The sequence below is a fragment of the Euleptes europaea genome, chromosome 11, assembly GCF_029931775.1.
Source record: "Euleptes europaea isolate rEulEur1 chromosome 11, rEulEur1.hap1, whole genome shotgun sequence".
Classification (NCBI taxonomy): domain Eukaryota; kingdom Metazoa; phylum Chordata; class Lepidosauria; order Squamata; family Sphaerodactylidae; genus Euleptes; species Euleptes europaea.
The window spans coordinates 28,286,842-28,311,408 of NC_079322.1; the positions used below are offsets into that span (position 1 = coordinate 28,286,842).

General features: G+C 44.3%; 2 protein-coding genes and 1 non-coding gene across 5 annotated transcripts in view; 2 read left to right on the top strand and 1 right to left on the bottom strand.

Annotated features, from left to right (window-relative positions):
- Positions 1–5,380, bottom strand: part of ZDHHC3 (zinc finger DHHC-type palmitoyltransferase 3) — a 41,219-nt gene extending 35,839 nt beyond the window's left edge. For 2 of the 3 annotated variants that reach the window (XM_056857353.1, XM_056857355.1), the window contains exon 1: positions 3,683–3,725. The gene's annotated coding sequence lies outside the window, so the exon portion shown is untranslated. Of the gene's footprint in view, positions 1–3,682; positions 3,726–5,307 lie in introns of those variants that run through there. The other variant, XM_056857354.1, reaches the window with a different exon arrangement.
- A 671-nt stretch (positions 5,381–6,051) lies between these two features.
- EXOSC7 (exosome component 7) lies at positions 6,052–24,446 on the top strand. The gene is made up of 8 exons (XM_056857529.1): positions 6,052–6,113; positions 7,687–7,788; positions 9,297–9,391; positions 17,781–17,946; positions 19,193–19,263; positions 21,400–21,520; positions 22,990–23,145; positions 24,290–24,446. The coding sequence occupies exons 1-8, from the start codon at positions 6,057–6,059 to the stop codon at positions 24,392–24,394; spliced, it is 873 nt and encodes a 290-aa protein (XP_056713507.1). The 5' UTR covers positions 6,052–6,056; the 3' UTR covers positions 24,395–24,446.
- LOC130484887 (U6 spliceosomal RNA) lies at positions 12,160–12,267 on the top strand. The gene has a single exon (XR_008933699.1). It is a non-coding gene; the product is annotated as a U6 spliceosomal RNA (small nuclear RNA).
- Positions 24,447–24,567: the final 121 nt, after the last annotated feature.

Consider the following 24,567-nt stretch of genomic DNA (forward strand, 5'->3'; position numbering starts at 1 on the left):
GGCCGAGTGCTCTTAGGAGCCGGCATGACCCCTCTGCCGGGGTCTGTGCCACTTGTGCCGTACAAACTGGCCCGGACATCGGCGTTAGGGCACTTCTGCTGGCCCCACTGGACCATGGTGGTAGCCCAGCCCTTGGACGCTGGTGCAACTTCCTGCCAGCGTTCTCCAGGCACAAGCCCTCGCACCGATGATACAATGTCATGTGGAGGGCAGAGGGCCTAGATCTTCGGAATGCTACCGGGTGTGTGTGTGTGTGTGAATTCAGGTACGATCAAGTTATATTTGGACCAGTTACACTGAGGCAATTGTTCTGTCCCTTGTGTTAAGGATCACATCTGTCCCTACATCCCTGACACACAGGTACAAAACACAGTCAATGTACGCAGGCACAGCACAGGAGACCGTACAACAACTGATCACTTTGCAAAAGCAGGCAAGTGCAGTTTGGATAGAAAGTCTCTCCTAGATAATGACAAACTGCCAATTAAGAGAGTCCATAAGAGAACCAAAGAATGTCTAAGCCAGACAACCCCCCTTCCCCCCCCCCAAAAAAAGGCCTGTGGCACTTTAAAGACTGACAGATTTATTGCGGGCAGAAGTTTGAGTACATCTGACAAAATGGGCTGTGGTCCACGAAAGCTGATGCCACAACAAATCTGTTAGCCTGTAAGGTGGCACCACTCTCCTCTTTGTCTCTGCTGCATAACAAACATGGCTACACTTTAGGATCCATAACCAACCAGTTACTAAGCAATCTCTGAACAGAGGAAACTTTTCTTGGCTGGGTTACAAAAGGACACAGCTTTAGTATCGAATAGTGTTCCATAAGAGAGAAAAGCACTGATGAAAATTTCTTCATTTAAAATTTACTCGCTACAAATAGAATCCTTGCATTCACTGTCTTTGCAAAAGCTTTACAGGAACTTCACACATGTATAGCTTACTTTGGACTTTTCAAAGCACCTAGGTAATTTAACAATCAGACTAGTGTACTCTACTGTTTGATGTATAAGGAAGAAGAGCAAAGAATTCAAGAAGAAGAAGAAGAAGAGTTGGTTTTTATATACCGACTTTCTCTCCCACTTAAGGCAGAATCAAACAGGCTTACAATCATCTTCCCTTCCCCACAGCAGACACCCTGTGAGGTAGGTGGGGCTGAGAGAGTTCTAAGAGAGCTGTGACTTGCCCAAGGTCACCCAGCTGGCTTCGTGTGGAGGAGTGGGGAAACAAATCCAGTTCACTAGATTAGCCTCCGCCGCTCATGTGGAGGAGTGGGGAATCAAACCTGGTTCTCCAGATCAGACTCCACCGCTCCAAACCACCGCTCTTAACCACTACACCATGCTGGCTCTCAAGACTGTTAAAACATGGTTACTATAAAAGTTATGTTTAAAGATCATGACAAACTTTCATAGGATTTGATGACTAGTAAACTATAAATTTACAAATCAAAATCTGAATACTGCTTCAGCATCATAGAAACGGGATTATGGGCCCTTCTAAAAAATACTGCTTGCCACTGCAAGCATGCTTGGGTTATTGAATCATTTCTAACACAATCAAAACACGCATGTCAGACAAAAGGGGCTTTGACTCTTGAAAGATTATACCCTGAAACTTTTGTTGGTCTCTATGGTGCTACTGGACTTGAATCTAATAATCAAAATACAGTCAGTTTAAGAATTAGGGAAATAACCTACATATATTGGTTCTTGTAGGTTATCCGGGCTCTGTAACCGTGGTCTTGGACCAAGACCACGGTTACACAGCCCGGATAACCAACAAGAACCAATGAACTCTGACCGTGAAAGCCGTCGACAATAACCTACATATATTTTTAAACAAAGCATTTTGATCAGGCCCATTTCTATTTACTGGGCAAACATCTGCTGCTGAATCCATTAAAAGGCACAAAACCTGTTAACTGCCAGATTAGCCGAGCGAGAGACTTTTACTTTATTACAGTTAATTCCAACCGGATAAACCGCAATACTAGCATTGTGAGTATCTGCTTACTCCTCCTCCTCAGAAATTACAGCAACTTCATGGACTCTCACTATTAGCAACTGGTTTGTGTGGCAATTCTCCACACAGTGGAGCACGATACTACACAACAAGGGCGTGACCGGACCAGGTAAGCTTGGGTTTGGTCTTCAGTGCTCGTTTTTTGCATATTTCCTGTATGCAAATGCACCTTCCTCCTCTAACACCGCAGCAGGAGAGAACTGCACACCTTGATTCCATCCTAGCCTTCTGTTCAATGTGCCAGAGTATAATGTTCCAAACCCCACACATACGGTTTTTATCCTAACCACAATCCTCTGACTGACCCAGCGATGGGCCCGTTGCTCAATGAATGTCCAGAGGAATCTGGAGGCAGGTCATTTGGGTCCAACACTCTGCGCCGCTTGGGTTGGTTTGTAAAGCGGCCGGGTTCCAGAAGCATGGAATAAAGACAGGTTTAGCTGCTGCAAAAGGGACTCTGGCCAACCGTGGGAACGTTTGTAACTTTTAAAGGAAGGTTCCTGGGTGCGGGTGGGAGAACCTGGATTTTAAAAAAGCACGCTGAACAGGGATAGATCTCAGGGGAGCAGGCCAAACCACCCGACCACACAAAAGCCTCCCAGTCCGGATACACGAATGCAGATGGATGCACCTGGCGTTTCTCAGTGCATGACTGAAAGACACACCTTTTGAAGAGATCTGGGTGTTAAATGCAAACCGCATTTCAGGTCATGTCCGCAGCCCCCCAGAGCTCATACATGAAAAAGAGACAGGATCTGCACTCGACAGCGTCCCTGCCTTTGCCATGTGAACATGGCCGGGTGCCGCTCGGGGGCTGGTTGATGTGCTCGAAGGCGGCACCTTGCAAAGCCTGCCGGCACGCTCGGTCCTCCACACCGCTGCTTCTCCCCCCCCCCTTCCGACCTGAAAACAGTCAGGTATAGAAAAAGCCCTTAAATGAACTGAAATGGTCCTGGCCTCCCTTAGGCGATTTATGCACGGGGAGGTTTTGCCTTGGATTTGTTGCTCTCCAGATGCACATTCCCCCCCCCTCCAAATTCTCAACACTCAAAAATAAACCCCCATGCAGAGTTTGGAGAATTTGGAGGGGGGGGGATGTGCATCTGGAGAGCGGCAAATCCAAGGCAAACCCCCAGTGCATAAATGGCCTTAGCCGAGGAGAAATGAGATCTCCCCAGCATGGGCCGGAGACCCAAGGGGCTAAAACGCACGGGGGGGGGGTTTGCCTTGGATTGGCCGCTCTCCAGACGCACATTCCCCCGCCTGAATTCTCCAGACTCTGCACGGGGGCTGATTGTTGAGTTTGGAGAAAACGCGCATTTAGAGAGCGGCCGATCCAAGGAGCGGCCTCTCACGCGTTTGCGCCCAAGCACGCCCTGCGTCCCCCGGGCGACCCCGGCTTCACCTTGCAAGAAGCCCTGCTGCCCACGCGCGCCCCGTCCCCCCCCCACGCACGCACGTTGCACTGCTCAAGCACCAACCCACCCGCCTCGTCCGTCCCCGGACTTTCCTGGGCTGCAAAGGCTGGCACGCCGAGGGGACGGGCTGGCGCTTCCTCCGGCCGCCGCCCCCCCCCCGCGCCTTTGCTGCCCGGAGCGAGCCCCGAACCCCCCCCCCCTCGACGCTCCCCTTCCCAGCTCGGCTCCCTTCCACCTACCCAGGGCTGGTGCTGCCGCAACGCGCTGGCTGGCACCGCCGCCGCCCCCACTCCGCCCGCGGCGCGCGCCTCCCCGGACAGCCTTCCCAGGCCGCGTTCCATCCGCCCCGGGGAAGCCAGCGCGCGACGCCCGGCCGGCGGGGAAGGGGGGGATCTCCCTGCCGAGGGTGCCTGCTAGGGCTCGGCTCTCCCCCCCCCCCCGTTCGCGCTCTCGGGGGGAAGGGGCGGAGGAACCAGGAAGTGAGGCCGGAACGCCTCCCTCCAGCCCGTCCCCTTGGAGAGCAGCCCAGCTCGCTCCTGCGGCAACTGGAGAGGCGCTGCCAGCCGCGGGCCGAGCTGCGCTTCCGGGCTCCCTTGCACTGGGGCCGTGCAGAGGCGGCTGGCCAGGCCCGTTCTTTTGCCCTGCCGGCCTTTCCTGCAGGGGCACCAAGAGGCCGTCGTTCCTCACGTGCCAAACGAACAACAAAACGCCACCCGTCTCGTCTGCGCTCCCTAATCCTACCTTAATTGATCTGAGAACAACTCCCGTTTATTTAATTTCTTTATATATATATATATATATATATATATATATATATAATTTTTAAACAAAAACAAAAAACCCAATACAAACAACGAGAAATACAAAAGAAAAAAGTATAACAATATAGAGAACTGCATAATACGAATGATATATCTATAAAAAGGTTTTTTAAAAAGAAAGATTAAAAATACAATCATTACATTCTTATTACCATCATCTTACCCATTTTGTACTGCAGTAGCTTGGCAGGCCGTTATTAGTAACGGGATGCTGGATTGGCAGCACAATCATAACCCTCCTAGTTGAAGTCAAAGGGCTTAACTCTTAGGAGCGCCCGGAAAAGCTGCAGCCCTGTGGCACACTTTCCTGGGAGTAAGGCATTGAACACAGACTTGCAAAAGTAAGACATGCATAGGACTGTGCTGCATATACCAAAGTCTTCATATTTGTTACTAATAGCAGTATAAGATCTGCTTATGCAGGTACCTAGTGGGGTTACGGATGAGAGGGGCCGCTTCGGAGTACCTTTCTGAAAAGAGACTAACAGTCTAATAATTTCATGGGAGTAAGCCCCAAAGCACAGTAGGATTCAGAGTACACCTACTTAGGATTGCTCTCCAAAACACCAGTAACAATGCTATTATTAAAACAATAAAGTCAATGTACACGTGTATCCAAAAGCATCAGCCCTGACTTGAAAAACCCAGAATCCACATTTGAAATTCCAGTTCACTTAACAGAACCATGTAGTGTTTGGAATGCAACATTATTAGGTATGGAGGTACTTTGTTTTCCTACATTAAGAAAGTATTTTGAAAAATATACTGAATGAATAAGAGCATTCCAAGTGTATTTAAAATCCTCCTGTGCCATTAAATAAAGGCCTACGCACACTTAATTGGAAGATTTATTCATGATTAAACAGTTTAAGAGTGAAGTGTAAAGAGAATGTCATTAATCAGAAGTTAACACTGTCCTATACGTTCACAGTTTTCATGTGGTGCTGCCAAGGAACAAACCATCGATGTTCATCATCCAGTGTCTATGCACAGGTTATCCATAGTTTGTACTAGGTGCTGGCTGATATGTAATCGATACTCACCTGGATTTGCTTCCGAAAGGCCCAAGATGGCAAACGGCAATATTTCTTGCTTTAGCTGTCGAACTCTGCTTAACATATACTGACCTCTTCCAGACTGACAAGTATCATATTTAGAACATGAATCGATACCCCATACCATAGTCCTTGTATCTTTTCTTATGGGAAACAAGCCCGCAGACTTCACGCACACATCCCAAAAGCAGGCTGCAGTTCTGGGAGCTACTCCCTGTTGCGATCAGGAGACTTTGCTTCTGAGCCAACGTGCACAGGATCGAGCTCCTCGGCGGCCATTCGCTGCATCTCCTTGGGAGCCAGCCCAGTTAAAGTGAACGGGGACTTACTTCTGAACCAAACACCACCCGGCTGCACCCAGCTGGCTGGAGCGCCATGCCGTTCTCTTTCCCCCCCTCGATCTAGCAGCAGCAACAGCGTGCAGAAAAGAGCTGCACCGGTTTCGCAACGCAGGAGATTCCCCCAGCCGACGCCAACGGACGCTTCCCAGCGCCGAGCATCCCTTTCCACCCTGCGAGTAACGTATCAGAGGAGAGCATGAATCCCTCCGTGGGAAGGCGCGAGGACGCTATACCCACGCGCCCGCTAGGGGAAGGGGGAAGAGAGGGAAGGTGACGCCATTAGGACGCGCCGTGGAAACGGGGGCGGGGGGCGCGCGCGGGACCTCGTGCCCAGCCGGGGCTTCTTTTTGTTGACGTCACCGGCGTTGAAGACGGGCTGAGTTTGCGCGGGTTGTCATGGCGTCCGTGGTGCTGAGCGAGGCGGAGAAAGTGTACATCGTGCACGGTGTCCAGGTAAACGGTCGCGGAGGAGGTGGGCGTGTTCTGAAGGCGCTTTTAAGCTGCTGCAGTAGAAAAGAGCAAGAGTCCAGTAGCACCTTGAAGACTAACAAAAATACTTTCTGGTAGGGTATGAGCTTTCATGAGCCACAGCTCACTTCTTCTGAAGTGAAGTAGTAGAAAAGGGCAAGAGTCCAGTAGCACCTTAAAGACTAACAAAAATATTTTTTGGCAGGGTATGAGCTTTCGTGAGCCACGCTGTGGCTCACGAAAGCTCATACCCTGCCAGAAAATATTTTTGTTAGTCTTTAAGGTGCTACTGGACTCTTGCTCTTTTCTACTACTACTGCAGACAGACTAACACGGCTACCCACTGTGAATTAAGCTGCTGCGTTTGGGGTTGTCCTCCCTGGAAGCCGCATTTAATTTGGGATCAACTGTGGGAGTTCTTTTGAGAAAAACGTGCACCTGACCATGTACAAAGTGCGTTTCCTTCGCCACTCAGAGCTGGCTCTCACAGGGTTTTTTTATTATTTATTTATTTATTTATTTATTTATTTATTTATTTATTTGCTGCCTGTTCTGTCAAATGTGGATTTGCATGTTATGCTCGAGTTACTGTAGATCTACCCCGAGGGGTAGAACTGTTGATAGTGTCTCATTCCACTTCAGAGGCAGTGCTTCTCTCCCTGGAGACAGTTCACGAGTTCAGTTGCAAGTGACCACGAAATGTATGTATAGGTGTCGATAACGCTGACTGACTCAAGCCAGCCTCTGTATCTCTGGAATGGTGGAAATAAGACTTCCAGGCAGGCTGGAGCTCCAGTATCTCAATTTTTGGAGAACGAAACCGTTGATAAATCTAATCCTGAAGTGTGTGGTGGTGGGAACTGCTATTTTTGGGAATTATTTCTGCAATTATTCTGCTATTGTATTCCTAAACAGCAGTGTAATGAACAGAAATTCAATAGGGGAACTTTCCCTATTGCTGCATATCCTTGCAAGAGATGTTTGCATGATTAAATGTCTGCACTGCTGTGCATCTGTTAAAGATATTTGAGTCCTGAATGATGTTAATTCCAGTTCATATAATGGTGTAATATCAAGGCAGCACAATCTTTTTCCCCCCTTTATTTTTTATGTGTTGGTAACATGTGCCCTTATGACTGTCTTGCTGCCCTTTAACTTGGGCTTGCATATACCACATGCTTACTGTCCCACTATGAAGAGCTACTTTATTGGTGGCCTTGCTGCTGGGCCCCTGACAGCAATCTAACATGAAGGAAAGAGCAAGTGAAGCTTTTCTGGGCCAGGGGAGAGGAGTCACTTGCTTCATATCTACTTTTCGGGCCACTGTAAAAGCTCAGACAGGCAGCACAATCTTAGTGAAATGGTGAAAGCCTAGATTGCTCCATTGCATATCATGATATTCTGTTTTACAATATCTGTGCTTCAATCACTAGAAGTGGGGCATTTACAAACTAGGCATTTAGAGAGGGCAGCGTAATTGGTGTGGTTTGCACGCTAGATTAACTACATTTTGGCTGGACAGTATGCAAAGGTAATAATTGTGATGGTTTTTGTTTAGGAGGATCTTCGAGTTGATGGCCGTGGTTGTGAAGATTATAGATGTATTGAAGTGGAAACAGATGTTGTATCTAATACAAGTGGTTCTGCTAGAGTAAAACTAGTAAGTACACTTGCTACAGGCTGTTATGAATTGCTAATAGAAGTTTCCTATGTAAGAGCAAATGTTTGTCTTTGAAGTGTTAAAAAATGGTTGTCTGGCTTTGCTGAAATAATGTCATGGATGTTTGCATGTCTTCTAACTGCTTAGGGATGAAGGAACATTTAAGCAACAGAATTAAGACCAACAATGCAGGATCTTTGAAGGAAGTGAAAAGTCAGAGCACTTGGAATAAAAAGATGCAGGCTTAGGGGTGGGAATGGGGCTGAGTTGTGGAGGGAGACTAAGATGTGGGAAGCTGAATGGGAGGAAGGCTCTATGGATAATAGATATAAACAAAGTACTCAAAAGGTTGTGGGGCAAGATAAAAGCTGGTAGTACTAGAGACTGAGGGCCCAGGAGAGACTGCATTACTGGCAAGTAGGCATATTTAGAAGTGGGAGTGCTGTGAGGTAGCGCAAAATTGAAGGAGTCAGAAAGGTGAGCTGAAGGGAAGCCTCACACAGGTTTATGTGCTGTTGGCCAGAAGGAAGTTGCGGCAATGAAGGCCTGTAGGCCAAGATAGTCAAGGGGTTAAATGAGGCCAGAAAAAGATATGGGTGAAGGAGGAGAGCTGCTTGTATATGTTCATTTGCTGTAACCGCGAAATCTCTGGTGACAGCTGTCTACCGAGAACGCAATAATAAAAACAGCCTGTAAGCCCCACTTGTGTGTATGCGGGAAAGGACTGGAAGAAATACTTGTGTGTGTGTGTGTTCAGAATGTAAAATGTGGAAGTAATGCACAGAGTAAACCTGTGCCAGTTAAACTTGTCATTAAATTAAACTGTATTATTTAGCAAGTGCTGTATGGATCTGGAGATATAGCAGAATCTGCTTAAAAGCCCTGCAGCTGTCCTAGGTTACTGTGCTGAACAGTAGCTATTTTCAATTTTAATATCTGAATGCATTGAATTTATGCTGTTAATTTACAGTGCATATCTGTATAGGTCTCTACAGGATCATATTAGCTGGTCGGTGGTTTCAGTGCTTTTTTTAAAAGTATTTTGTTTTTCCAAAAAACCCAAACACCTAAACATATATGCATAGAAGCTAACATAGTCAACGTAACGAAACACAATACAAAAGCATTAAACCTAAAATATAAAAAAACAGTCTGTGCCTGGGTAAAACAAATACTAGTATCTTGCCATTGTTATACTATTCTAATTTTTGTCATTGAATATTCAGCTTATTGTTTACTTATTCATTCTCAAAAATGATAACCAATTTCCATGCTAGATAGACATGTTTCATTTTCGCCACTTTTTATACATCTTTCACAACTCTTAATAGGTAATACAGTTTCCAGTTCTTTTGAAACTCTTCAGCCCTTCAAAGGGGCTTCAAAGTTTTCCCATTATCTTTTGAAAGCTTTTGTTTTTTTGGGGGGGGGAAGGAATACTGGGAAATGTATGCTGGTGTGGTCAAACGATTGGAAAGTATTTCTAGCTGAGTTCTGTATTTTAACAGGGACACACAGATATCCTGGTTGGAGTAAAAGCAGAAATGGGAACTCCCAAGCTGGATAGACCAAATGAAGGCTACTTGGAATTCTTTGTGGATTGGTTAGTAAAAATCGGCTATATTGGGGTGGATCCAACCATCTTCCAAATAGCCTTCCTCCAACTTAAATAGCTCTTCCTCCAATGAAAAAGCCACTTAATTTAGAGGAAGGCTTCAGACTTGAGTCCAAAGGAAAGGTGGGGTATAAATATTTTAATAAATCAGCTTTGCACAGTGATACCAGCAGTGGTAAAACAGTGTTAGTGCCAGAGCTGTGTGCTCTGTGTGGGGTTTTTAAAAACAGATCTTCGTTCCAGCTCTGTTAGGAAAAGCTGGTTTCTGTGACCTGTGTTAATTTTATTTCTGGATTTGGGGACTGCAAACAATGAGCCATCAAAGGTACTCAGTGAGCTAATGTTACAGCCTTTTCCTTCTGTCATCTATTAAGTTTATTTCCTTCCATTTAGTCATGACTAGCATCTTGCCTTTTTCTTCCTCTCTCTCCTCTTCACAGATCTTGAACAGCCTTTGTAGGCTATCTCCTCCTTCTACTCTTTTTACCTACTTGCTTTCTCTGCTGATAGAGGTGGCACTTCCCATTACCTCTCTTTAGTGAGGTGGCATAACCATTTATCCCCACCTCCAAAGTAATAAGAGCTACATTCAACCATTTACTAGAATTTGCATCCTTGCAACATTGGTTCTTTCCTCCCCTTCCAAATCCTAGCTGGTAGTATTCAAAGTGGAATCTTTTTTTTGCTTTTGCTCAACCTCACCTTTGTAGCTGTGTTCTTTTGCCTGTTGCTTTGTCTGCATTTCTCAAGAGGACATTGCTAGACATTTGTTGCAGAAAACTAGATGCCTAAGTCTGTCTTGATTCTCACAGCTTCCTATATAAAATCCAGGTGCTGGATTAGAGTTAGGTGCAGGGTGTTAGTACAGAATTGTTCTCTGAACTATCTCCCTGTGGTGTCCACTTAGAGAGAGAGAATGCTCTGCCACTTCTTGCCTAGGTCCTAGGAGCTCATGGGACAATTGTCAACTCTCCTTGAGGGACGGTTTGTGTATGGGGAATTATGACCTATGGAATCTGTCTGAGGCATGTAAGGTTTGTTGTCCTAAAGAACTTCTCCAGGTACTTTCTTCTTGCAGAATGGCTGCAAGAGGGCATGGCTTGGATAATGCCTATGGTTGAGGACAGTGACGGTTCCACTCTAGCTGGCCTCCTTGTCCCTTTCCTTCCCTTTCGTGTTTTACTTCCTTCCTTTTCCTCCCTCCTTCTTTTCCTTTTTCCCTTTCCTGATTCTCCCTCCCCCTTCCCTGATTGCTCTCCCAACAATTAGTATTAGTATTAGTTTTATAGGGGCGTTGTCTTGAATTTTAATGTATTTAAATGTCTGTATAGGAGCCCCGTGGCACAGAGTGGTGAGCTGCAGAACTGCAGTCCAAGCTCTGCTCACGACCTGAGTTCAATTCCGATGGAAGTTGGTTTCAAGTAGCCGGTTCAAGGTTGACTCAGCCTTCCTTCCGAGGTCGGTAAAATGAGTACCCAGCTTGCTGGGGGTAAAGGGAAGATGACTGGGGAAGGCACTGGCAAACCACCCCATAAACAAAGTCTGCCTAGTAAACGTCGGGATGTGACGTCACCCCTTGGGTCAGGAATGACCCGGTGCTTGCACAAGGGACCTTTATCTTTATAGGGTATTTTATTTAACTGTATATTTTATTGGTTGTCAGCCGCCCTGAGCCTGAGTCCAGTCGGGAAAGGGCAGGGTAAAAATCAAATAAACCAAAACTAAACGAGTACACTCCCATATTGCATTTCTTCCTAGGCAAATGAAGAGGCCTTAGCAGCGCATTTGGTCTTGGAACAATACAGCCAACATTTTTTTCCTGTAGATCACTGGTTCCCAACCAGGGGTCCGCGGACTCCCAGGGGTCCATGAGAACTAAATTAAGGTCCACGAAACAAAGTTATAAACCCATAATAAATTAATATTTTCAATTAAAAGCTCTCTATTATAAAAAATATATTCAAATATTATTCTAAGTTTAATGTTTAACAGTTATGATTAAAGTTTATTTTCAAATTCCCGGAATTTTTATTTTGACCCTTGGGGTTCCTGCACCGAACAAAAAAGTCCTAGTGGTCCCTGGTCAAAAAAACGTTGGGAACCAGATGTTATCAGGCTACCACTAGATGGTGCTAATTAGATGTTTTTCAGTATTAATGCAACTTCTTCATAAGAACATAAGAAAAAGCCATGCTGGATCAGACCAAGGCCCATCAAGTCCAGCAGTCGGTTCACACAGTGGCCCAACCAGGTGCCTCTAGGAAGCCACTTCAGTGTGTTTATGGGAGATCTCGGTGATGTTTTTCAAGGTGCAGAAGTTTGCCAAACAACTCGTTTTGTACTTGTAATCTTTATCTTTGAAAGGTATATACAAGGGGAAAAGCAAATCTGCTAGAAGCACTCTGAACTGTTGAGTGTGTTGTTTCTGCAAGAAAGATTACTGAAGTAGGGTCTTTGACACCTTAAAGACTAACATCGTATGCCGTAGTAAATCTTGCATCAACAATTTATGCCGCAATAAATCTTTCTGTCTTTAAAGCACCACAAGATTATTTAACACTCTGACACATCTGTAGAATTTGAGATGAGGGATAAATCGAAGGAGGACCGTGAGGACTAGGGCTGATCTTGTGAAATGGTTTCGTGGTTCTGTGCTAGAAGGGCTGGCAACTTATTCAGCTATGAAGGGGGCAGGGAACAGGTACAAAGAGCTTGAGGGCTGACACTGACCTACTTAAACATAATTCATGTAACTTGTGCTCGCTTCGGCAGCACATATACTAAAATTGGAACGATACAGAGAAGGATTAGCATGGCCCCAGCACAAGAATGGCATGCAGATTCATTAATTCCTGTAACTTCCCTGAATCTCTTGGAGGATCTAGTAATATTCTGGAGTACCTTGTGTTGATCACTTAAAAATCTGTCTTATGTATAATAGATGTCTTTCGTGTGCACTGTTCTCTAGTCATTGGCAGAGCAGTTGCATTGTCTTGGGTGTTCATAAACACTGCAAGAGGTCACAGTTAGGGCATCAGCAATAGAACACTGATAAAAGTTCAACCTCTGTGGGGACAGTGAGAGGTCGGTTTGGATGGGAGAGCTGTTTTAATACATGGCCTAGAAACAGGAAGAGCTGTGCGTTGTTGGCAGGAAGGAGGGAAGAATGACAAGGAGATAAGCTGGGAGATTGGGAACTGAAAAATGTAGGACTCGTTTTCAGATGATTGTTTGGCTGACAGAACTAAAGCTCGATATGTTAAAAACTAGCTAGTCTGAAGAAGTACTAGTTAACTCCACATTGGGTGTAATAGGAGTGCTGAGACATCAGCCAAAACAATATTTATCATTGTGTTTGAATATCCATACTAAACATTTTCACAGTTCACAGCATCTGGCACGTGGAGACTAGTCTTTCGTGCCACTCCTGCAGTTGAACATTCTTGACTTGTGTTTCCCATGCTCTCCTTGCAATAAGAAATCCACAAGTGTAGATTGCTTATTTATGCCTACAGGTCACTTTCAGCACATTCCTGAACTCTAAGGGCAAAAGCCCTTAAGAGGCCAGGAAGGCGCTGCACCAGCGTTAGGGCCCCCTGCACTGGCATCCAGGCTATTTACTCCGGCATTAGGGGCCCAAACGTAGGAGGGGAGGCCCGGTCTCTAGGGGCTGCTGCGGCAGCACCACCCCGGGATACCAATAGGGCCTTCCGCTGGCGTCCCACCAGCGTAAAGGCCCACGCCGGCATCCCGGGAGGCGTTCCTGCATCCCGGAAGGTGTTCCCGGGGCAGACTGGGGGGAGGAGCTGCAGTTAGGCACCTTCCTGTCCCCTTTTGCCCCAGGAACGCCGGTGCTGAGAAGAGCGAGGCTGCGCCTGCTTTTCTCTATGGGGTGAAAAACCCTGTTTAAACTTTTTAAAGCCTCTAAAAGACTTTTTTTCAGTTTTCGGTGCCGGGAATGGGTTACGAGGCGCCTCTACTGCGCCTCCTCCCCACTGTTCCCCCATGCCGAAACCTCAGGAATGCGCTGTTTGAAATCTAGTGCATTTGTTTGCTGAATGCACCATAATCTGTTTACTTAATATCCCAGGGTGTGGTTTGTAATCAACTTTTCTGAAGCCGAGCAGCTCAGTGTGTCATCAGTGCCCAGGTTAGCATAGTGCAAGTGGTGCAGAATGCGGGGTTACAGAGATATAGTCTATGCCGTTCCGTCCCACTATAGATCAGTTCCATTACAACAATGCCATCCTGGCCATTTCTGCACATTTTGCAGAATGACTGTGCTGTGGAAACTTTCCTGACCCACTCAGGCAGGCTGTTCCACAAGGTGGGAGCCACCACAATTGTGTCCATGATTTCTTTTCTTTTCCTCCAAAGGATCTTTAGCTAACTGTCCCAGGGATAAGGGTATATGTTTTGATGTCCAGTCTGCTTAGGATTAATGCATAGGCAGAAGCAAGACTTATGAACTTACTCCAAACTGAGGCTGCGCAGAGTACGTCTAGACAGCATCAGTTTATACTGTGCAAAACAATAGCACTTTTATTGTGCCATAGAATATTCATAGCTGTTTGCATATATTAACCACTGTTCCGCACACTGCTTTGCTTTGTAAATGGAATGTAGTCCTATACTAAAGCTCTAAAATGCAGAAGCTCAAAAGAGGCATGCTTAGCATGTTGCTGTGGGAACTATAAATCTGAATTCCTTTAATTGAGCCTAACTCAAACCTTGGCTTTTAGTGCATTAGAAATGATGGCTTAGTTTGATGTTTGTACAGATTGGCCATTAAACTCTGCTACGGCTTAGAAATCTGGTTTGCTTATAATTACTCAGAGGCTAAAATGGCACAGTGCAGGTAAATTAGATCCTCGTTAGGCTCTTTTCTGTATGTGCTCTTTCTTCCTGGGAAACTTTAACACAAGCGTGCAGTTAAACAATGGGGGTTACCGCACTTTGTATTCCCAGCAATGTATTAAGAGTTTGAAAACGTTATAAAAAACATCGCTTTAAAAGGGTTTTTGGATACCATGGCTTATAAATGGTTGGAAGACATCTTCACAGCTAAAGGGGCCAAACAAAGTGCGAACAGTATTTTTTATAACGTTTTCAAACTCTTAATACATCGCTGGGAATACAAGTGTGGTAACCCCCAATGTTAGCATTTTGACAAATTGCTCGTGGCCCAATTCAGAGAGTTGGTTTTCAGTCACCTATGAGTGCTGTATGTGGTTCCCACTCTTCTTTCTATATCGTTGTGGAAGATGTGTTATACGCATAATGCTCAGCTGTATATTCTTAGGGAGATGGGCAACACAGATGCTGACAAAGTTCCCATCAGTTCTTAGGATGAGACTTGCTTGCTGCTGGGCTAAAGGAGGGTCTCAAACTGCAGTGGTATGGAAAGAATGTTGTTGAGACACTGCAAGGGAGATACCACTGCAGAAGATGCCAAGCCTGAGACTCAAGGTGCCAGTTTTTGTGCCTCCATAAAGCTCCAGCTGAAGGAACGAAAACCAGGCGTATTAGCCTGGAAGTCTAAACAGCGGTAGGCCAAAGTGGCTCATGTGGTAGGGGCTGGTTCCCCCCACCCCACACACAGACACACCATGACTGTTTTTAGATCAGGCTTACTCAGTAGCCTCAGCAACAAGGGTCTTCCGTTAGTGTTGTTCACAGAGTAGACTGCCTTTCCTTATTTTACACTTGTGTACAGGCACCCAACATGCTGTGCCTGACAAAATGTAATGCTGACATGAAACGGGGATGCCACACACCAGTGTTTGAAGTTGTGAAACAAATTGAATGGAATCAGCTTGCAGTACCCAATTGGGAAGGGAAATGCATACTGCATGTTCTCAGAAACACTCTCTGCTGTCACTTCATACATCAGGATGTGGTGATGGCTGCCAGCTCAGAAGGTTTTAAGAGGGGAGTGGACATGTTCATGGAGGAGTGGGGTATTCATGGCTACTAGTAAAAATGGATACTAGTCATGATGCATACCTATTCTCTCCAGGATCAGAGGAGCATGCCTATTATATTAGGTGCACTGGAACACAGGCAGAATGGTGCTGCTGCAGTCGTCTTGTTTGGAGGCTTCCTAGAGGCACCTGGTTGGCCACTGTGTGAACAGACTGCTGGACTTGATGGGCCTTGGTCTGATCCAGCATGGCCTTTCTTATGTTCTTACCTTGGCATTGAGATCCAATTCAGATTCAGCTGTGTGCCAATTGGGCGATGGTTGCTTTGAGCTCTTGCCACTCTGTCAGTAAGATGCATCTTGAGAAAGACAGAGTTGCACCTTTAATTTATGATCCATACCAATTGGCTGCTTCACTCTCTGTCTGTCTCCCCACCCCGGTCCCAATTATATGGGCCAGTTATACACTTTGACACCTGCATTGCTGGCTTACTGCACATCATGGCTAATAATTATGTTTTCATATTGCAACATCCATTTGTTTCTCCTGCTGTTGAGTACATCTGTCTTGTATGCACTTATTTACAGCCTGAGGTAAACTAAATCAAGGTTGCCAGTGCTTTTTCTGAAGTGGATATAGCTGAAACAGCAGCTACTGCCCTGAAATCTAGTGGGTGTGTTTGTGTGTGTGTGTTCCCTTCTGGGAATATCGCCGTCATATATTATAAACATTCTTGCTTTTAACAAATAATCCAGTCACTTGAACTATTTTGACTTATGTTTGAACCACTCATATTTAATTTGCTATCACCCCCCCACACACACATACACACACTCACATATACTCACTAAAGACTGGTATAGCAAAACAGGACAAAAGCAGGTTGAAATGCTACCATTTAGCAGCATTTGGTGAGAATGCACATTTTTCTTAACCAAAAAATTATCATAGTGGACCTTTTAAAAAAAACAACAACACAAAAAACAGTTTTTTAACCTGATCTACATGTGCAGCATTGTGAGGTGGTAATGAGATGATGAAGAAGAGGAGGAGTTGGTTTTTGTATGCTGACTTTCTCTACCACTTAAGGGAGACTCAAACTGGCTTACAATCACCTTCCCTTCCCCTCCCTACAACAGATGCCCTCTGAGGTAGGTGAGGCTGAGAGAGCTGTGACTTGCCCAAGGTCACCCAGCTGGCTTCGTGTGGAGGAGTGGGGAAACAAATCCAGTCCCCCAGATTCACCTCCACCAGTCATGTGGAGGAGTGGGGAATCAAACCTGGTTCTCCAGATCAGAGTCTACCGCTCTTAACCACTACACCACGCCGGCTCTTCGGAGATGGCAGAGTGCTGTGGTGGTAGAATGACTGCACTGTTTTCAGATTGCTGGGGAGGGATAACATTTTTCAGAGTCCCCTCATGTTGATAATTCCCAATAAGTGGGAAACTAGTACCGCATGGGACGGGCTAGGCTAGAATCTTTCTCCCTAGTGTGCTAATTTTTTAAAAAATGCAGCAAGTTTTTGCCTGAGAGAGCATTAAGAATGTGACCTCTCCCCCCAGCTGCAGCCTAACACAGTTCTCCTCATTCCCTCCCCCCCCCCTCAGAGGTCTACCACTTCGTTTTGTGAATAAGCCAGGACTTATACATAGATGGAATTGCTATGCATGTGCCATCTTAAGAAAAGAAAAAGAAGTGTGCTTTCCCCACTTCAGAACTATTGCTTTATTAACAGGCAGTTTTGACGGTGTAGTCCTGAACAGAATTATACCTTTCTAAGTCTGTTGAAGTCAGAGGGCTTAGGAGGGTATAACCTGGCTTAGCATGGCGTTGTATGTAAGGAATTGATTAAAAGCTTAGGTGGTTACCGAAAAGTTTCTTCTGTCGGGGGACATCCCTAAATTTTCGTAGTCTGTACCAGGGTACCCTGACCCTAGGGGCAGGTATCTGTGAGCCCAGCGCAATGACGTCACTTCAGGGTTGATGCAGAAGCACCAGCATCATGCTGAGGATGCTCTCATCTCTATGGATTCCATAGAGTTTTTTTGTGGGGAGTGCTAAAGCGTTCCCCAGCGCGATGCTGGCGCTTCCATGTCAACCCGGAAGGGGTGACATTGCACTGGGTGCATAGATTGCTCTCCCCCCTTCGCTGGCATGCTTCTGTCTGCCAACCAGCTGAGGGTCGGTGGGCAGCCTGGTGAATTGGCAGGCAGTTGCCCGCCAATACCACGCAACTGGAAACCCTAACTACAGAGCAGAAGTGAAGATTCCCAGCTATGTGCCCCCCCTTTTTTGGGACTGGCTTCAAGTTGCTTTGACTTCAGTTTATTTTTCTGATGTGTTATATTCATGTCCCTTTAAAGCATGATGTGGGATTTAATTGTACCCGGAGTCCTTCAGACTTGAAAGGTTAAGTATACTTTGCGTTTTTGTTGTTGTCATTCTCTTCAGTTCAGCAAATGCCACTCCTGAATTTGAAGGCCGGGGCGGAGAAGAGCTTGGCACAGAAATTGCAAACACCCTCTACAGAATATTTAACAACGAAAGTAGCATAGACTTGAAGTTGCTTTGCATTAATCCCAGAGAGCACTGTTGGGTGCTTTATGTAGATGTCTTGGTAAGTAAAACAACTCTGGTTTAATTAAACTCAGAGCTTCAAAGAATTCTTCAAGGTATTGACTGGCTGAATATTAATAAGCTGGTTTCCATAAAAATCAGAGCACATAGTCTTAATGTCAACAGATGGCAAGACATCATTCATGCTGTTTGAAAATTATTATTATTAATATTATTAATAATATCCATGTAATCCTCACAGTATGTACAATTGCTTACTTTCTCTGTGGCTAACCTGGTTTTGTTGCTTTCTTGCTTTAACATGAGCCCCCAGTTTACTATTTGATGTAGGTATGAAGGCAGTAGCTGTGATCTTATATATACTGTTGAGAATTGCTTCCTGCCATTGCTAAAACGACTGCTATCTAATGTGTATACATAAAAAGTATGTCACTCATCACACGGGCAGTTCAGCGTATTTGAGATCTGGAGATTGGCTTGAGGCAGCAGAATTCAAGGAACACAAGATCAGCGTTGCTCAATCCATCTAGTATAGCACCGTGGCCATCCAGGTGTCCCCAGAAGGTCTACAGATGGGACACAGAGGTCTCCCTTGGTTGTTACCCTCTCCTAGCACAGAGGTTTACTGCTTCTGAACATGGAGGTTCCATTTAAGATAACTTAAACATTGCTAAAACATAAGAATATCGGCAAAATATAACAGTTAAGAGCTTGAGCTGCCAGCCAAGAAACCCACTAGTTCTTGCCAGCCATGCGCTTTAGCTGATTGTCTCCTTCTGTACCCATAATATTGAAATATTCCCATTTATTTTTTCAGGGATGTTTTGAGGAATGTTGAGCGAATGTATATGAATTTCACTATGTCAGAAGCTAAATAGGGTTGGCTCTGGTGATTACTTGGATGGGAGGCCGCCAAGGAAGTCCAGAGTTGCTACACAGAGGCAGACAATGACAAACCATGTCTGTTCATCTTTGCCTTGAAAACCCTACGGGGTCACCATAAATTTGCCACAACTTGACAGCATTTTCCATCACCACCATTATTATTAAAGTAGAAACTCATCAAAAGCAGTTTCATAGCACAATCTTCCTAATATTTTTGATACTTCTAACTTTGTTTTTAAAGCATCTGTCATCAAGGATGTCATATTTCGTGATCTAAAGGTTTGTTTTGGAGAATATTGTTTCAGGAGAAGTAGCTCCAAGGTTAGATATCCAAAGGTTCTAGGAACGTTACAGCTGAAGGACTGTTTATGTCAGACTCAAACTTTTCTGGTTTATTTCAGCTACTGGAGTGTGGCGGCAACTTGTTCGATGCTATCTCTTTTGCGGTCAAAGCAGCGCTGTTTAATACCAGGTAACTTGTCCCTTTTAAGATCTAAGCCTTGCTTTCAATTGAGGTCTGCACCAGTCATTGACTGAGGAATGATTCTGAATTCAGTCATTGGCCATTTCTGCACGGGAGGTTTTGCCTTGGATTTGCCACTTTGTAGATGCACATTTGCCCTATCCAAATTCTCAAAACTTAAAAATAAGCCTCCATGCAGAGTTTTGAGAATTCGGATGGGGAAAATGTGCATCTGGAGAGCGGCAAATCCTCCAGTGAATAAATGGTCATTGTCTCCATTTGAGAAAGATGCCTATAGAGGGATTAACAGTGCAGTTCTAAGTCCATGGAAGTCAAGAGGTTTAAAAGGGGAGTGGGAGTAACTGTTGAGGTTTTCACTGTAACACAGGGAAACTATGGCCATTTATGCAGGGGTATTTACTTCACAGTCCCTGCTGGACTGCTTCGAGGCTTCTTTTGCATTATTCATGATTTTACCGACCTTCAGACGTGACTTCGCTCTGGCCTCGTTCTTCTCCCACAGTTCTAGGAGACTCTTGGCTTTATTGGGCGTCCCAGCTTTGCCAGATAATCTAGTTGAAAACATCTTGTCTTGCGTCTGCTTTCCACTGTATTATATAAAACTTACATAGCACTTTGGCAGAAAGTTTTTATGAAAGCCACACAAAACAGTTCTAGGCTGTTTATTTGAAAAGTCTTCAGCTTTGGAATGCTTGGAATATGCCTCTTTATTTCCTTCTGATGGGATGTGGTTTTAAATTACTTGCTGATACAGCCTCATTTTAGAAGTTTAGATAAGGAAAGTAAATATTTTCCCAAAGGTATTGTAAAACAACTTTCTTTTAGAAAATGAACTGGGCCTTCACTTGGTTTTTTATTTTATTTTTAAATCTGACAGCCAACCAACAATAATAAAGAAATCTTCAGATCTGACTAGCTAGAAATACATTGTTATGCTTAAATAATAAACTGGACATTGCATAGACTTCATGACTGTCCATTAGTGAAAAGATTGTACGGAATTCTCATAGATGCAATGTAAAAACAATCATTTATGCCAAGCCCAAAAAATACACTTTTAAAAAGTATGAGGAACTGGATTAGGATATTGCTTTACTGTTGCCACAATTTATGGCAAAATCCTGTTAACACAAACTAACTCAGGATGTTCCATTAGCAAGGCTTTATAATTAACATACCAGTGATTTGATACTTTGGCCCTTAAAGTGGCAAGCAGCAAATTTTATGGGGGGAAGAACATAAGCCATGCTGGATCAGACCAAGGCCCAAGTCCAGCAGTCTGTTCACACAGTGGCCAACCAGGCTCCTTTAGGAAGCCCCCAAACAAGACAACTGCAGCAGCACCATCCTGCCTGTGTTTCACAGCACCTAATGTAATAATCATGCTCCTCTGATACTAGAGAGAATAGGTAGAGTGGAGGACAGGCTATTCCTGTACATTTCTATTGTTTCCTTGGTGTAAACTGGCTGGCCCCTGTGTGAATGACAAACGTAGCACAGTGGGTCCACTTGTAGGAGTTTATGGGTCTCAACCGGTAGGGTGGGGGCCTTCCCAGGCATGCTGAAAAGGAATGAGTTTGTAAATTAACCCAAAGGCAAAAATCCCTAAGAAATTGACTGGAGGAGGATTGAGAATACTCCAGGAGGCCCTGAATGTTGAGAGCAGCTGAGAGTCAATGAAAAGAAGGGAAAAAATGAGGGGAGAAGGAGCTTGCTGAAGCCAGTGAGCTCATAGAAACCTGGAAGGGGTGGTATTTGGGGGATGAGGTTTCCAAAATGCCCCCCCCCCAATTCCTTATGGGCCCCATCTTATGTCTCCTGTATGTATTTGAATTGCAACATAGCATACTTTTATTTGTTCAGCTATACTATAATTAAATGACATTTCAGGGAACACTGCAGGTAACAAGATTTATATGGGAAATTTCTGGGGATTTTAAAATCCACCCAGAATTTCCGAAATAGAAAGCTCGTATTCTTTTTGAAAATGATGAAATACAAAATTCTCATTTTAATGTCTATAATATTTGTACACGTTTAAGTCTTGTAGAAGTTAGGGCAATGCCACACAATGAAATATTAAAGAATGGCACCTTATTAGACATTTACTTCTGTTTCTATTAGGATACCCAAAGTGCGTGTTTTGGAGGAAGAAGGAGGACGGGAAATCGAGCTTTCTGATGATCCCTTTGACTGTATTCGTCTTAATGTGGATAATGTACCCTGCATCGTCACACTAAGCAAAGTAAGCCTTCAAAATGTGTCAATTTCAGCCTGTGTCCATCTATCATTTTCACCCCACCCTTCCTCTAAGGAGCTTTAAGGCCGTTTGCATGATTTCCCCCTTCCCACCCTGCTCCTTACAACAACCCTATAAGCTTAGGCTTATAGAGTGCTGCTGGCCCGAGGTCGCTCATAGTTGAGTACAATTTGAACCCATGTCTTTCTGGTTCTGGTCTTGGCACTCTGACCACTATACAGCTCTGTTGAATGCTCAGGGTCTCTCCTAAATGCTTGTACAGGTCTAAACTGTTTAATTTTTAAAAAAGGCTAAACTGCCATTGTTTTCTGAGTCATCACATCCTTGGGAAGCTCTCATATGTATATAAGGGACTTATTGGCTGTTACCGCACTTGTATTCCCACCGATGTATTAAGAGTTTGAAAACGTTATAAAAAATACTGTTCGCACTTTGGCCCCTTTAGCTGTGAAGACGTCTTCCAACCATTTATAAGCCGTGGTATCCAAAAACCCTTTTAAAGCAATGTTTTCTACACCATTTTCAAACTCTTAATACATCACTGGGAATACAAAGTGCGGTAACCCCCATCGTTTTCCATATTGCCAGTTTCAAGTGTTGGAGAGTGGTGTTTTTGCTTGTTTTAAAACTCTTCCTCTGTTGTAGAAATAGGTCTTTGCTCATTAACACCTCTTTATGAAATGTCTGAATATTATTTACCTGTAGTTTAAATAGCTTTAGAAAAAAAATTCCCAGCCTGAAGACATGAGGTACTGTGAAACCTTTTGCTTGTGAATACTTCTTTTCATCTCAGTAAGTCTTTTGTAAATGAATGGCTTGAGAATTCTGGAGGAGAACTCCTTCCTCTCGGAAGGATGGAAGGCTGAGTCAACCTTGAGTGGATACTGAGCTTTATTTTTACTGGTCCCCTCAGCAGTGGTTCTGCCTGAAGATACATACAAATGAAAACTGGTCTACAAAACCAGCTAATCCCTTGATAAAACTATCACTGGACTGCAGGAAGGAGACGTCTTCATTGAACTCTCTACCATTTAAAAATTCCTAGCAAAAAGAAAACTAGTTGAGGTTCTAGCACACAATTTTCTATCATATGCAGCCTCTCTATTTGCAGGGGCATAAGTGGATAGCAGAGGCTATCCTGCACCGGAAACATCAGAACCCATCTTGCTTGAGAGTGTGGGAAGTGTGCCCAATGCATATACATCTAGGCACAGAGTTGCAGTCTTTGAGATCAGCAAACTGAGCTCCTGCCATGTCCACATGCACAACTGCTCTGTGCATTTTAATGTGTGGTGTAGTTCTGCCCACCCAGTGGGATATACTCATAGAGCTGTCTCTGATGAATAGGAAGACATTTGCTCAGGCAGAAGCTCCATGTATACACTGGAAGTCCCCAGTGCAAACAGAACAGCTTGATAGAGGACATTAAGGCTTTGTTTTGCACTGGATTGCAGATTGGCTATAGGCACGTAGTGGATGCCACCCTACAGGAGGAAGCGTGCTCTTTGGCTAGCCTCCTCATTTCTGTGACCAGTGGAGGCGCCCTAACTTGTATGAAGAAAGTGGGAAGAGGAAGTCTTGATCCAGAAAGTATATTTGAGATGATGGAGGTAAGCGAGAATTGTTTTGACTCCAATTGTATTGTGGATTTTGAGCATCTTGGTAAGAACAGCACAATGGTCGATCTGTCAGCCTACTTGATTTTTTAAAAGGAACTTCCGAAAGAAGTTAGAGGCTTTGTAGAAATGTGTGCTTGCATACGGATTTTGCTCTTGTTTATATAACAAAGGCTGGTTGCTATGACTTTTACTGCTAACAAGTTCTGATTTCCGGGATGAAGGGTAGTTTAGTGTTATGGTTTTCTCTGGAAAGCTCCTGTTGGACATTCTTCATCTACAGTCGTGATACAGCTAACTATTGTTACTGGAGGTTTTTCTTGGGGAAGGAATGTTTATGCTGAGTGGAAGTTCAAGGAGGATGTTGAAAACACAGGAGAAATGACTGGCAACAGTTTCATAATCCTTCTGTTATAGTCTTCTGTTGTCCAGTGTGTTGCCTCCAAATCAGGAACTGTACTTTTGTTAGCCTTGGGGCAGACGGTAGTTCCATCCAAACCATATTGTTTAGGAACAGAAATGGTAGAATGTTACTTTGGGGAAAGTATAGCAAATTATGCTTCTGGCCGGCCTTTATGGAAATAAATTTGTTCTTCAGCTCTTTCAAATTTTGTATTTTTCTACTCGTGTTTTGTGTTCCATTACTTTTTATCCACCGTGCATACCCACTCTTTCTCAAAGAGTTGGATATATACAGAAGGGCAAATCTTTTTACTGATAGTTCCATGAAACATAGCAACTGAAGCCGCAGTATTTGTGGAGATTATGGGGAAGATTCAGAAATCCAACTGCCAATGTGTTCTTTTAGTTAGGCTAGGAACACATTTTTGACTCCGAGTTTCATGAGATGTTAGAATTGTCAGTGGTAACCTGCTTTACCAATCATACCATTGGTTTGCCTAGCTCAGAACTATCAACTCTGACTGGCAGCAGCTTTCCGGGGTCTCAAGCAAGCAGGAGAGAGTCTTTCCCAACACCTATCTAGATCCTTTACTTGAAGATAGGTTGACTATTAGCAGGACCATTTACCATGCCTGGTAGGCATTAACTGTTGAAGAGAAACATTTCTATAGGGATTCTCTTCTTCCAGGGAAATCATCCTGCCTCATATTTGTATGTTCTTTCATTTGTATTCCAGACAGGAAAGAGAGTAGGCAAGTTGTTGCACAGCTCCCTGCAAACTGTCTTAGATGAAGAAGAGAATCTTGGATCAACTCGCAAAAAAGTTGGATTCTTGGGATGAACTCCATTGTCACATCCAGCTGGATGGAAATCTATTGAGGGTTTTTATTTGTGTGTGTGTGTTTGTTTGTTTGTTTTTACAAATATTAATGTATATTCTTTAAATAAAGGCAGAGAGGTTTTTTTCTTCATTTTCATGATAATTTGTGTTTAGAGAGTCTCTAAGTATCAGTA